The sequence below is a fragment of the Leptodactylus fuscus genome, chromosome 11, assembly GCF_031893055.1.
Source record: "Leptodactylus fuscus isolate aLepFus1 chromosome 11, aLepFus1.hap2, whole genome shotgun sequence".
Classification (NCBI taxonomy): Eukaryota; Metazoa; Chordata; class Amphibia; order Anura; family Leptodactylidae; genus Leptodactylus; species Leptodactylus fuscus.
In genome coordinates this window covers 67,393,281-67,406,092 of record NC_134275.1, presented here as the reverse complement: position 1 = coordinate 67,406,092, position 12,812 = coordinate 67,393,281, and the positions used below count along the sequence as shown (strand labels likewise).

General features: G+C 41.1%; 1 protein-coding gene across 1 annotated transcript in view; it reads right to left on the bottom strand.

The window, feature by feature from the left end:
• Positions 1–1,398: 1,398 nt before the first annotated feature.
• Positions 1,399–12,812, bottom strand: part of TBC1D8B (TBC1 domain family member 8B) — a 35,736-nt gene continuing 24,322 nt past the window's right edge. The window contains exons 10-21 of the mRNA XM_075260482.1: positions 12,427–12,641; positions 11,059–11,176; positions 10,122–10,407; positions 9,198–9,327; positions 8,769–8,867; positions 8,163–8,231; positions 5,793–6,036; positions 5,649–5,714; positions 4,865–4,948; positions 3,675–3,731; positions 3,018–3,115; positions 1,399–2,339 (exon numbers count right to left, since the gene is read on the bottom strand). Coding sequence (XP_075116583.1) covers positions 1,935–2,339; positions 3,018–3,115; positions 3,675–3,731; positions 4,865–4,948; positions 5,649–5,714; positions 5,793–6,036; positions 8,163–8,231; positions 8,769–8,867; positions 9,198–9,327; positions 10,122–10,407; positions 11,059–11,176; positions 12,427–12,641 — 1,871 coding nt within the window. The 3' untranslated portion in view covers positions 1,399–1,934. The remainder of the gene's footprint in view (positions 2,340–3,017; positions 3,116–3,674; positions 3,732–4,864; positions 4,949–5,648; positions 5,715–5,792; positions 6,037–8,162; positions 8,232–8,768; positions 8,868–9,197; positions 9,328–10,121; positions 10,408–11,058; positions 11,177–12,426; positions 12,642–12,812) is intronic.

Here is a 12,812-nt window from a genome sequence, read left to right as displayed (position 1 = left end):
TTCAGACATTGATGCTGGTGCTACACAACCACTTGTATCACCAGATAGTAGCAGTCTATTGACTACTGATTGAGACTATTGATAATACATCATTTTTTTCCCACCCACTTTGATTTTTTAGGAAAAAGATCCAGAAATAACTAGAGAACATATCCACCGAAAAGGGAAAAGTTTACTATGTCTATGACCAGCATAAATATAGTAGAGGACCGCTTACCTCTCCTGAAAATAACTGTATCCCCCATGAAAGAAGCATCTTTTATGGCCCCTCTGTATTGTGACATGTATAAATTGACAAGTGGGTGTTACCATTCCTCTGCCTAAAGAGTGTATGTCTATACAGTCACCACTGACTGGCGGGTTCACATCTGCGCCCGGTCTGCGCCTGGACAGGAGGCGGAACCCCAGCAGTCAGTGTCCACCAATGAGCGTCTTGTGGCTCTCTGTGGTGAAATCGTTTTTTTTAACCGGACACAAAGTCCTGCATGTCCGACTTTGTATCCGGTTAAAAAAAAAAAACGGTTTCGCTGTGGAGAGGCAGAAGACGCTCACGGGCGGTCACTTTGCAAACCCATTCAAGAGAATGGGCCTGAAAACTGACCTCCAGGTTTCCTTCTCCTGTCCAGTTTCTCCCAGCAGAAGACGGAAACCCGAAAGCGCAGAGTCCTGAGCAGTGCAAGACATAGGGACACGCCGCCAACTGGTAACACCCATTTGTAATATTATTCATAGGCTTCTCGTAGGAATACCAGAGGAATGGTATATCACTAAGATCTAAGAAAAGATACTTCAAAACAAGTATGTTAAAGGGATCCTATCATTGGATACCCTTTTTTTCCTCGATAACACTTAGGAATAGCCTTAAGAAAGGCTATTCTTCTCCTACCTTTAGGTGTCTTCTCCGCACCGCCGTTCGGTAGAAATCCGGGTTTTCTTCAGTATGCAAATGAGTTCTCTCGCAGCACTGGGGGCGGTCCTCAGTAAGGAAGAAGAAAACCCGTTCCTGAAGAAGATGGAGGCGGCACTGGAGATTTCTCTCGCAACATTTGGGACCACCCTCAGTGCTGCGAGAAAACTCATTTGCATACTGAAGAAAACCGGGATTTCTACCGAACTTTGGTATGGAGAAGACATCTAAAGGTAGGAGAATAATAGCCTTTCTTAAGGCTATTTCTAAGTGTTAGGATCCCTTTAAAGGGAAATACAATTATTCACAAAAACAGACATACCTGGAGAGCAGTCAGATCATCTTTAAAAACTTTTCCACCAAAAAATGAAGATGTTACAGCTGTAAGTGTTTATGCAGATGACCGAGGGTGCAGGCCAAGGCTTTTCCAAAGATTATAGAGTAGGTCCTATCCTGCCCCGTAACATCGGAACAGAATGGAATCTCCCACTGAGTCAATTGTATCCAAATACATTCCGCTATACAATCGCCCCTTCCCCAGCCTGCAGAGTCGGTGGTGTCTATGCAACCCAACATTGCCCTGTTAACTGTACCATCCAGGCCACTTAATGCCCGCTGGATAAACCTTCATAGATCATCTTCTTCGAATCCATATTGACTATGAGCTTCCTTACATGGCATAAGTGTATAAGCAGCAAGGATATAAAACAAGTTTACAAATTGTGCACAATTGCCCGCGGCCTGACATGTATACTATATATTGTATAATGGGCACAACATGATCCAAGACCATTTATTTTATACATACTAAAACACAACAGTAGTGCACGCTCAACTGGAAAGCACATATATACAGTGCACTGAAGTGCGGGCTTGTCTCCTAACAAAAAAAAAATTACATTATAGCCCTAAAAACATATAAAAAAGTGTCAACTGTGGTCTGTTAAAAGCAGTAAGAAACTTAAAAGGTTAAAGTGGCCATTTTATGTAGTGGTCTGCGAAGTGGAGATGAGAAGACGAGCGCTCCTTATACCCTCTTACTAGCACGCATTTGGGATGTCCTAGCAGCTTCTAACTTGGCTTTGATATCAGTAGGTTTCTCGAAAAACCTGACAAGTGACGGTTCATTTAGCAGCGAGGCGAGGATCTGCTCAAATGCAAAAGACCATTCAGTTTCTTCTTTGGAAGGACGAGAAGCGGTGTTTTCCGTCGCTTGCGTGGCACTGCTCCCCTGAGTGTTGTCAGTTAGTGTTGTACTGCCCTCTGGTGGTAAAATCTGGGCCGGTGACGCTGTACTCTGCAGTTTTCTACCCACTTCTTCCATACGAAGCAGGAGACTGGTGACAGCGGCAATGGCACGATATAGCATTTCTTCCTCAGGGTCCCCATGAAATAAGTTGTATAGTGTCTTAGAAAACTGGATGAACTGGGTCTGATGAAGTAAGAAAATGACAGTGTGATAAAGGAACCTTTGTAACACTTCAGCTTCTTGACAAATAAATGAAGACGAAACAATTAATCATTTAATTAAACAAATGTCTGTTGGATCAAAGATGATGGAAATATCACCGGGTTTACCATCGTTCCTTAAAGGGACTCTACCATCTCCCCCAAGCGTATCAGCCGCCACCACCATATAAACAACAAGGCTTTGTTATGTATGTCGCTTTTGCAAATTTGGAGAACAGCAGTGAGACTGAAAGGGATTTGCAAACTTTTAAAGATTTTCATTTGCCTTGCGTGGATGAATATGACTTTGGCTCAACAAACTGTTGCAAAATCTGCTAAAGCTAAAGCCTCACATTGCAGAAACGCAGCTTTTTTTGTTGCAGATTGTGTTGCCATTTTTTGAGCCAAAGCCAGGAATGGACTGAGTACAAGATATAAGAACTTTCCATATATTTCTCATTCCTTTTGTAGCCATTCTATGGCTTTGGCTCAAAAAACCACAGCAAAATCTGCCACAAAAAAGCTGCGTTTCCGCAACGTGGGGCCTTAAGCCTTACATTTCCAGAAAAGAAAGAATACGGGGAAAAGTGATTTTGGTTCCTAAAATTTTGCCCAAATTTATACTTTAAAAATAAAATTTTTTTAAAAAGTGAAAGGTTACCTGATTCATTCGGGGTAAGTCCTTAATACTTTCCTCCTTGCGGACCAGCTCATCTTGCCACTGTTTCAGATACGCCTGAATATCAATCTTCCCTTTACCTTTAAAATCAAAGTCATACTACTTAGAAGTGATCCGAGTCCTCACATAATGGTGAAACATATTTGCCATGTAGACACGGCAGGAATTTAATATACTGCTTAAATTGTAATTATGAGACGGAGAATTGTTCTTCATTATATGATAGGTTGGAATCACATAATAGTTAGCTTCTATGGGATGAATTCTATCAATGATTTCTAAAAAACAAAACAAAACCGGTCCTGCTGTATATTTTCTATGCCAACAAACGGCCACTCTATGTAGGAAACACATGAACTGTACTAGCCCAATATATCCTAATATTATAAAGGTGAAAGTTTGTGTGTTTGGATGTTTGTGGGTTTGGATGTTTGTTCCTCAATCAAAGCCAAATGGCTGAATGGATTTTGTTGAAATTTCACACACACACACACACACACACACACACACACACACACACACACGCTACTCTAGTCAGTCAGTCACCCAAAATCGCGACCCTCAAAAGTGGGCGGTGCGGACAAAGTCGCGGGTAATGCTAGTTCTATATATATATATTAAAAAAAAACTTCTAAATACCTTTTTCAGGGCTCTTCGTTTTGTCTTCAGAACTGGAAAGGTCTACAGGAGATGTGACTGTTGAAGAAAAAGGTGTTTATTAACAAGAAAAATAATATATTTCATACAAATACTTTCTGTGAACATGTAAAGTTTGAGACTGGAATTTTTTTTCTCCTAATAGAAACAGAAAAAAATAACAAATTAAAAAACCCAAAGATTCTAAGAACGTCTTAATACTACAAGACGCAAAAATAGTCACAAAAATAATAATTGGAAAAAATAAATAAATAAATATATATATATATATATATATATATATATATATATATATATAGTTAGAAAATAGTACATTTTAAGTAAACACCAATGGAATCTCCAATGTTGATAAGAAGCGATCCTGTCATTTTTTTTTTAGAGAGAAATCTAATTCTGCAAGTATTATTATTTTTCCCATCAATATGATAGTCACATTAGAACCCAATGGATCCAATTAGATGTCAGTGAACACAAGTCACAATTGATGTGAACAGAGTCTGAACCGTTTATTTCATTGTATTTATTTCATATGAACCCAACTTATTTCAATCAATTCATTTATAAAGCAAAGTACTACTACTACTACTACGACTGTTCTTTGCGACCTACAGTAGGCGCTGTTCCACTGACTTTGGCGCAGCTGCGGTAGTTCAGGTGCCAGATATGCTAATTAGGCTCTGTACTGCCAAGTGGGCGGTATCAGGCAGGAGCGGACAAACTGCAGTGATTGATATAGCTCCCAAAAAGGGTCTACATACTGTCCAGTCATACATAATATTTCTATGTAATAGATGGATAGTCATTTATCTAAATTGTCTTCTTGTAATAACACATTTCTAGCCTCAACCTTCAGCAACCAGATTTTAAAAGGATTTTATATAGGAGTATATCAGACTACTTAGTACCCTATGGATCTCAGATGTATTTATATAGCGCTACCGAAAGCCACTTTGTCCCCTGCTAAATATAGATGCAGCCGTCTGTCATTGCGGCAAGCTGGAAAGACTCCAGAGTCGCTGTATTAAATTGCCTTATAGTGCCAAAAAAAAATTACACAAACTGTGTTGAAAACACCCAGGACAGCAAGTCTACAAAGGCGGTAAGTGCTGCTTGTGTAGCTGAATCACAATGTCACCCTTCCGTCCAGTACGTCACAATTGTCCGTCGCTCACCATGAAGTTGGCTGAAATGCATTAACTCCTCTTTGGAAAGTTTGGCTTCCTCTGACGGGCTCACAGATACCACTTCAGTAAAAGCTAAAAAAAATTAGAAAAACACAATACACGAAATCCATCAATATAATCCATCTATAACATTCATTATTTTATTATTAATTACATTTATTAATTACTAGCTTTTACCCGCGACTTCGTCTGCGGTGATTTGAGAATTGGGCGGACACAGACGTGTGAAACTGTAAAAGTGCTTTAAAAAGTTTGGTGGGATAGCAAATGTGATGTGTTATATTGTGTATGTAGTAATACAGATAATGTGATGTGTTATATTGTGTATGTAGTAATACAGACAATGTGATGTGTTATATTGTGTATGTAGTAATACAGACAATGTGATCTGTTATTATGGAAAGCTATATGTAAATGTGAATGAGTAGAGTGAGGGCTACTCCTGAGGTGACAGTAAGGAGTGTGCAGGCAGGTTGAGGCAGGAAATGCCAGGCAGTGTGTGTGAGTCTATAGCTGGGGCTAGGAGTCCTGCTTTTGTGAGTCTCCTGCTAGGAAGCCATGTTTTAGTGGCACCAAAAGTAGCCTGTGACTCAATCCTAAGGGAAAACTATGTTTGTGGAAAATTGCACGCAAATATGTCCAGGCGTTTTCGCGTGATTGAGGAACAAACATCCAAACTTTCACATATTAGTAGGATTTTTGCTTATTTTTATTATTATTTTTTTTAGCAGCAGAAGCACGGCTGGACGTATATACATACATACATACATACCTGGAGGTATATGCATTTTAAAGAGTAGCTTGAGCCGGTCAGTAAAGCTGCCATTGAACATCACATCTAGAACATGAAGGTTACAATGATTACTCTTTGCATTTGTCCTCAGACATCTGACATTTACATTCATAGAAATCTCACCAAAGGCCAGAGCAAACTCTTTAAAATTGATAAGACCGTCAGAATTTTCATCCAGTAGTCGGAAGGTCCACAGGGCCAGCGAGTCTACGCTAGGAGAGTAGGCCCAAGGACTGAGGAGATGGTACAGAGTCCGGAACTGCTGGCAGTCTATGTGATATTGTTCTAGATAGGGCAAGCTTGGATCGTGGTGACTCAATATGCTGCCGTTATTCACACTCCAGTAACACGACAAGAAGTGCTCTCTCTGGGGAGAAGAACAATGATAGGCAGTTATTGCAATAATAGCAAATAACTTCAATGCAAGCGAAATCACAGCAATCTCACAATGCCAACCGCGGTGCACTTATCTCCCATCAGATTCCAATATAGTTTGATGGGATGCGAATAGGATCGCTGATTATTGGATGGTCGAGTGATCAGATAAATGCTTTCGCTATATGAAGTGCATGGAAAAAGGTGTATTCAGACATTTGCTGGAATGAACAACAGTTCAACTATCAAATATGACAATGCTGTCCAACCTGTAGATTTCCAGCTGCTGAGGTTCTATTTCTTCTAACATGGAGACAGTATGGCAACTGTTGAAGACCCATATTTTGGGGAACACTTAGATTTTTATGGTTTTTACTTAAAGGGATCCTATCATTGGATACCCTTTTTTTCTCCCTAACACGTAGGAATAGCCATAAGAAAGACTATTCTTCTCCTACCTTTAGATGTCTTCTCCACGCCACTGTTCGGTAGAAATCCGGGTTTTCTTTGGTATGCAAATTAGTTCTCTCACAGCACTGGGGGCGGTCCTCAGCACTCAAACAGCACGGGGGGTGTCCCCAATGCTGTGAGAGAACTCTCCAGCGACAACTCCATCTTCTTCTGGAACACCCTCTCCCTGTGTCTTCTTCCGTCCTGGGTTTCAATCTTCTTACACCAGCTTACTGGGTAGCAGCCACAAGAAAATGGCCACTTACACCAGTTTACTGTGTAAGCGGCCACAAGAAAATGGCCGCTTACACCAGCTTACTGTATAAGCAGACATTTTCTTGTGGCCTGGGCATGCGCAGTCGGCTCTGCCCGAGGCCTAGTAGATTGAAACTCAGGATGGAAGAAGACACAGGGAGAAGGCGTTCCAGAAGAAGAGGGAGGTGTCACTGGAGAGTTTTCTCGCAGCATTGGGCACGCCCCCAGTGCTGTTTGAGCACTGAGGACCGCTCCCAGTGCTACGAGAGGACTCACTTGCATACTGAAGAAAACTGGGATTTCTACTGAACAGCGGCGCGGAGAAGACAAAATCTGGTACCCTGCTTTTTAATCTTCCTGGAGAGATTCCTCCAATTCCCACTTACTCCTCCTCTTCAACAGGCCAGCTGAGAGCAGGTGGAGAGTCCTGGACTACTAAAGTACAGAATACATAGAGTAGTCTAAGAAGCTGGCAGCCATCTTCGACTCGGTTCACACTGCAGAATTTGGAGAGTAACTTCAGGACATCTCCTCAAATTGAGAAGGATGCTTTTTATTTCAGGGCGTCAGATTCTGGATGGAATTTGGAGTGGATTTTGAGGTGGATACCGTATGCTTCAAAATCAGCTGCAAACACCATTATGTGAACAGACCATTACAGGAATGAAGAGGAAATTGGACCAGAAAAAGTCAAAGGATTTTTCCAGGCAAAAATATTGATAGGCCCATCCTAAAGAAAGGATATCAAAAATAGATCCTATGGATAAGTCCATCAGTATCAGATTAGTGACATCCAACAATCGCATCAATGAGCTGTTCTCAGCAGGTTACACAAACAATGAAGACCTATCTATTCTCTGTGTAATACTGATTCAAGTTCAAGTGAATGAGAGCTGATCTGCACTACCTGGTCTGGCCACTACGGTGAGAACGGAGCTGTCTGCTTCCTGCACCATTCTCTGTGTACTTACTGCTGAGAATAGCTGATTCATGAGGTTGTTTGCTGTCAAACACCTACAGATTTGATAGTGATGACTAATCCTTACTATAGGCGATCAGTATTTTTGCCTGGAAATCCCATTTTAGGATGAGGCCCCACCTTGCGGAAACGCAGCTTTTTTTGTTGCAGATTTTGCTGCAGTTTTTTTTTAGCCAAAGCCAGGAGTGGATTGAGCAGAAGGAAGAAGTATAAGAACTACCTATATATTTCCCATTCTTTTTATAGCCATTCTTGGTTTTGGCTCAAAAAACTGCAGCAAAATCTGCAACGTGGGGCCTTAGCCTTAAATAGAGGGCACCAGGTTTTTTAACTATGAATTATGTGTTTATTGTTAAAGTTTTGTAAAGTAAATTCGGGTCCCTATAAAAAACGTTCCGTACATATTATGGTTTTATTTATTTGTTATATAGTACCTTAAATATGTAATACAGTTCCTCTAGATCAGCAGGGCTAAACTTCACATCCTGTGACACAACTCGGACCTGGAGGCAGAAAAGAACAAGAAGGTTATGTTAAATATAGAACATCCAAATCACATCATGTGACATTTTGTAAAAGGAATTCATTACAAAAACAGGCTGCAAAAGAAAGTTTCACAACTGCTTGTCATTTTTTGGACTAGAACACCGACTACACTGCCAAACAGGTAACATTTACAATATTTGTAAAATATTGATGAGGACGGGTTCACATCTGCGCCCGGTCTCCGGTTTAGCCAACCCGCCCGGTTTCCGTCTTCTACCCTGCGACACTGGACAGGAGACAGAAACCCCGCGTTCAGCTTTCAAACCCATTCACTTGAATGTGTTTGTAAAGTGACTGCCCGTGTGCGTCTTCTGCCTGTCCGCGGGGAAACCACTTTTTAAGCCGGACACAAAGTCAGACATACCTTGCTACCTGGAAACAGTCAACAAGCAGGGAATCACATAAAGCAGCTACTACAATGGTATAGCATAACGTGTTGAACAAACAAGAAGCCGCATCAGTAGAAGTGTCCATATTAGAAGGATAGCACATACCACATTTTGCTTTGTTGTCATTTCTAAAGTTTGGATGACATACAGGCGGTTTCTAGTCCGCATGCTTTCCACATCTTCGTACCGAATGGCTCCAAATCTCTGAACATTAAAAAAAAAATATTTAAAAATCTACCAATCTGAAATCCTGAACTGAAATCTTACATTGATGTCAACTGGATCACAATCAATATTTTTTAGAATGAATGTACATTGTATATAAATCCAATACACAAGTACAGACAAGATTCTATGGGTGTGTGTGAATATCACTGCGTCTTTGTGCAAAAATTCTGTGGCCGTGGTTACATTAAAGTCTATAGAGAATAGTTTTATCACAACATATTGGTTTGTGGTGTTTTGGGGGTGAGTAGCATGTTCTTTGTAGATTTCTCCATGGCTGGGATAAGACTGGACACAAGTATGGCGTACCTCATTGGACTCCCTGATAAGTTCGGTGATGTCCACCTTTGCGCTGTTCCTTTTCCTATCCATGGTGGCGGAGGCTTGTTGTACACTTGAGGGGAGCGGGCTGTCTTTATTGGTGACATTGTCAAAAAACCTGGAGATAATTAAATACTGTAAAATCATTAAATAACAAATTAAGAACATATGCATCACAACTATCTTCTAGCTACTAAAAGAAGGTTTTATAGTGAGTTGGTCACATAACAGAAGATTCCATATACTTCATATACTTTGGTCTATGGACTCAAGCCTTTGTAGATTTCTAAATACAAGGCTGGAAATGTCTAGAAGGTGAAGGCCCCACGTAGTGGGTTGCAACTAAAAAGCGCTGGGAGAAAAACCAAAGCGGAAACGCATTACCCGTAGCACTTTTACAGAAAGTCCGCAGAGTTTTTCCCAGTGGGTGTAATTGACATGCTGCGATTTACAAAAAAAAGTCTGCAACGGATATTTTTCTGCAGTGTGCGGATGGGACTAGCCAGAATTCCATCAACTTTGTAGGTACGCTGTGTTGTTTGCAAAATAGTTGCATTTACGCTACGTGCGCCCTGGCCTAAGGCTGGATTTCCCCTGGACAGGTCCACTGCTAGATTTCTGTCCGGGTTTGTATGAATGCAGCAACAGCAAAAAAATTGTGACGAAGAAAATCTGCAGCAAAAATTGACATGCTGTTAGTTAAAAATTTGCAACAAAGGTCATTTTGCACGGCAGGTAATTGGGGCAGCAAGTGGATATAATATGGTAAAATCCCATCCACTCTGCTTCCACCATATGGTTTGCAGCAACTAATCCACAGCTAGTAAGTCCTGTGGGAAATAATAAGGAACCCAAAAACCTCATGACCTAGTCAGGGGCACAGGTGAACGTTTTTTTAGTAGCATCTCCTACCGGTTGAGGATAGTGACAGCTTCAGCGTCGTCTTTACAGCCCAGTAACTTCTCAATGTTAAAGTGCAGCACGGTCAGTCCCAGCTGAAGGATGGCTTTAATCCCGTCATAGAAAAAGCAGTCCACTACATTGACAGCGCTCTCAATAGGCAGGACGCTGATGAAGAGGGTGAGAAACCATGAAAGGGACACCGAGGAGAAAAACGTCATGTCAGTCATGTGATCCGTCAACTGAGGCAAATAATCCTTGATGAGTTCTTCGAATACCGCCTGATCTACCAAGGCACCTGAAACGTAAAGAAGTACTGAAACGTCTGCCGAAAATACCTGTGATTAATAAAAGAATAGAAATGCAAATTGGCTTTCTTAGAAAGGGGAGAAACACTTTCCTGGCTCAAAATTTGACCTTCTGACAACCTCTTCAAGATGACTCCATGAACTAACAGTAAAAGCTAAGCTGCTAGATACAGTGCCGTAGACATTGCTACAATCTGAGCAAAATGGGGTAGACGTATCAATTCCTCTACGCCAAAATTCTGATTTTGTGCCCTAAAAGTGTGTTCTTTTTGTGCCAAACGTGCGACGCAATTCCTTTCTACACTTCACTCGCAAAGGCTGGATGAAGTAAAGGGAAAGAGAGATGTATAGAGGCTGCAGCCGCTTCATAAATCATAATTCTATGTATGACCACACATCTTTAATAGCTGTGGTCCAAACACTCATTTGGCCATCAGCTTATCCTCTTGACCCCCATATGTGTACCTTACTAAGCATACATACATGTGTTCTCAGTGAAGATATCGAAATAAGCCACGACCACAACTCTGGCAGCAGCACCTTATATCCCCCTGGTGAAATGCAACATGGCTGACCCTCTTATTCATTACATGATCACTGAAGATGGAGTGCTTGGCTACGGTTCGTCTAATGGAGTTTACCAATAATTCTCCTGTTGAAGTAATCCGGCAGCATCCGCTCACACACAGCCACGAGCAGCCAAAAGGCCTCCTCTTCTTTGGCATAAAGGAGTAGAACTGAAGTAAGGATATTCATTGCCTGCAGGAATACAAGAAAGCACAAGACTAAGATAAGAGCACTGCTGTTTTACACCACGGGAAAGGGTTTGTCTATGAAAGCAACTTCTATCCACAGGATACAGAATAAGATATAAAATGGCTGGGGGTCTGACCAAAAGGACTCCACTAATTCCAAGAATAGGGAGGGCAACCAGAGTAGCAGTTACTCTATTCATTTCTATAGGATAGTGCCTATCCTGTATATAGTAGATAAGGCCCCACTTTGCAGAAACGCAGCTTTTTTGTTGCAGATTTTGTTACGGTTTTTGAGCCAAAGCCAGAAGTGGACTGAGCAGAAGATAGAAATACAGTATAAGAACTTCCTACATATTTGCCATTCCTTTTGTGGCCATTCTTGGCTTTGGCTTAAAAAACCGCAACAAAATCTGCAAAAAAAAAAAAAAAAAAAGCTTCATTTCTGCAACGTGGAGCCTCAGCCTTAAACTGCTGACTAGGAGCAATTGGACCTTCACCAACCTAATATTGATGGCCTAGTATTAACATAAACCATCACATTTACAGAACCAGATTATTCCTCTAGTGTGACATATAGAAACCATTTTTAGTATGCCGGTCTTGATGATCCCTGCACCTCCAGAGCATGGCACACACCTTGTCAGAAATCAGTGCAAGAGGACAACACAGTGCCTCAGTGGTTAGCATTACAGCCTTGCAGCGCTGAAGTCCTGGGTTCGAATCCCACCAGGAACAACATCTGCAAGGACTTTGTATGTTCTACCCATGTTTGTGTGGATTTCCTTCCATTCTACAAAGACATACTGATAGGGAAAAAAAAGTGTACATTGTGATCCCTACATGGAGCTCACAATCTACATTTAAAAAAAAATAAAAAAAATTGGTGCAACCTACAGTGCACCTGCATACCTGGCATAGATTTCAGCTACTGTTTACATCGGTTAAATATAAATTATCATAAATCTGATGTAGGAAAGGTAAAAAAAAAGTCCACATTTTTGGAGCAAAACTCTGCAAAAAAATTGTAAATGTATATACAAGGCATGATTAATTTTCACAATTGTTCTGTAATGGCAGGTCAGACAGAAGGACTTGCTGGCAGGTACTCAATAACACATCCTGGTTATACACAATTGCAATGCAAACAAGAAGCTGCTGGGCACACAGTAACGTATCATCATCATGGGTTCTGTACAATAAGAGAATAATATCTAGAATTGTTAGAAAGAAGCAAGTAAACTGAAATCAGCTGACCTGACAATATCCAATTTTGGGGTTCCTGTAAGCATATGCGGTGAGCACTCTCCTCAATGCAGAGATGCCGGTGTCACTCTGAAAGGCAGGATGCTCTGGCAATGATCTGCGCAAATCTCGTTCAATCTCATCAGTAGCCAATGTGCACGTACCTAGAGACTGTTCCACTATTTCCGTGTAGTAGCCAGGGTTAGCCCCCATGTCATTGACCGCACCTAGCAAGTGAGAGAAACTGTAATAGGATATGGAGGAAATATCTCACTATGGAGTCATGTTACCTCTAACCACTGGTCTGCTGCAGACCATTGTCACATGGCGCCCGTAAAAAGCTATTACAATAATTCCCTAGTATATTGTTATTATCATGCAAAAACAACAACCTGATT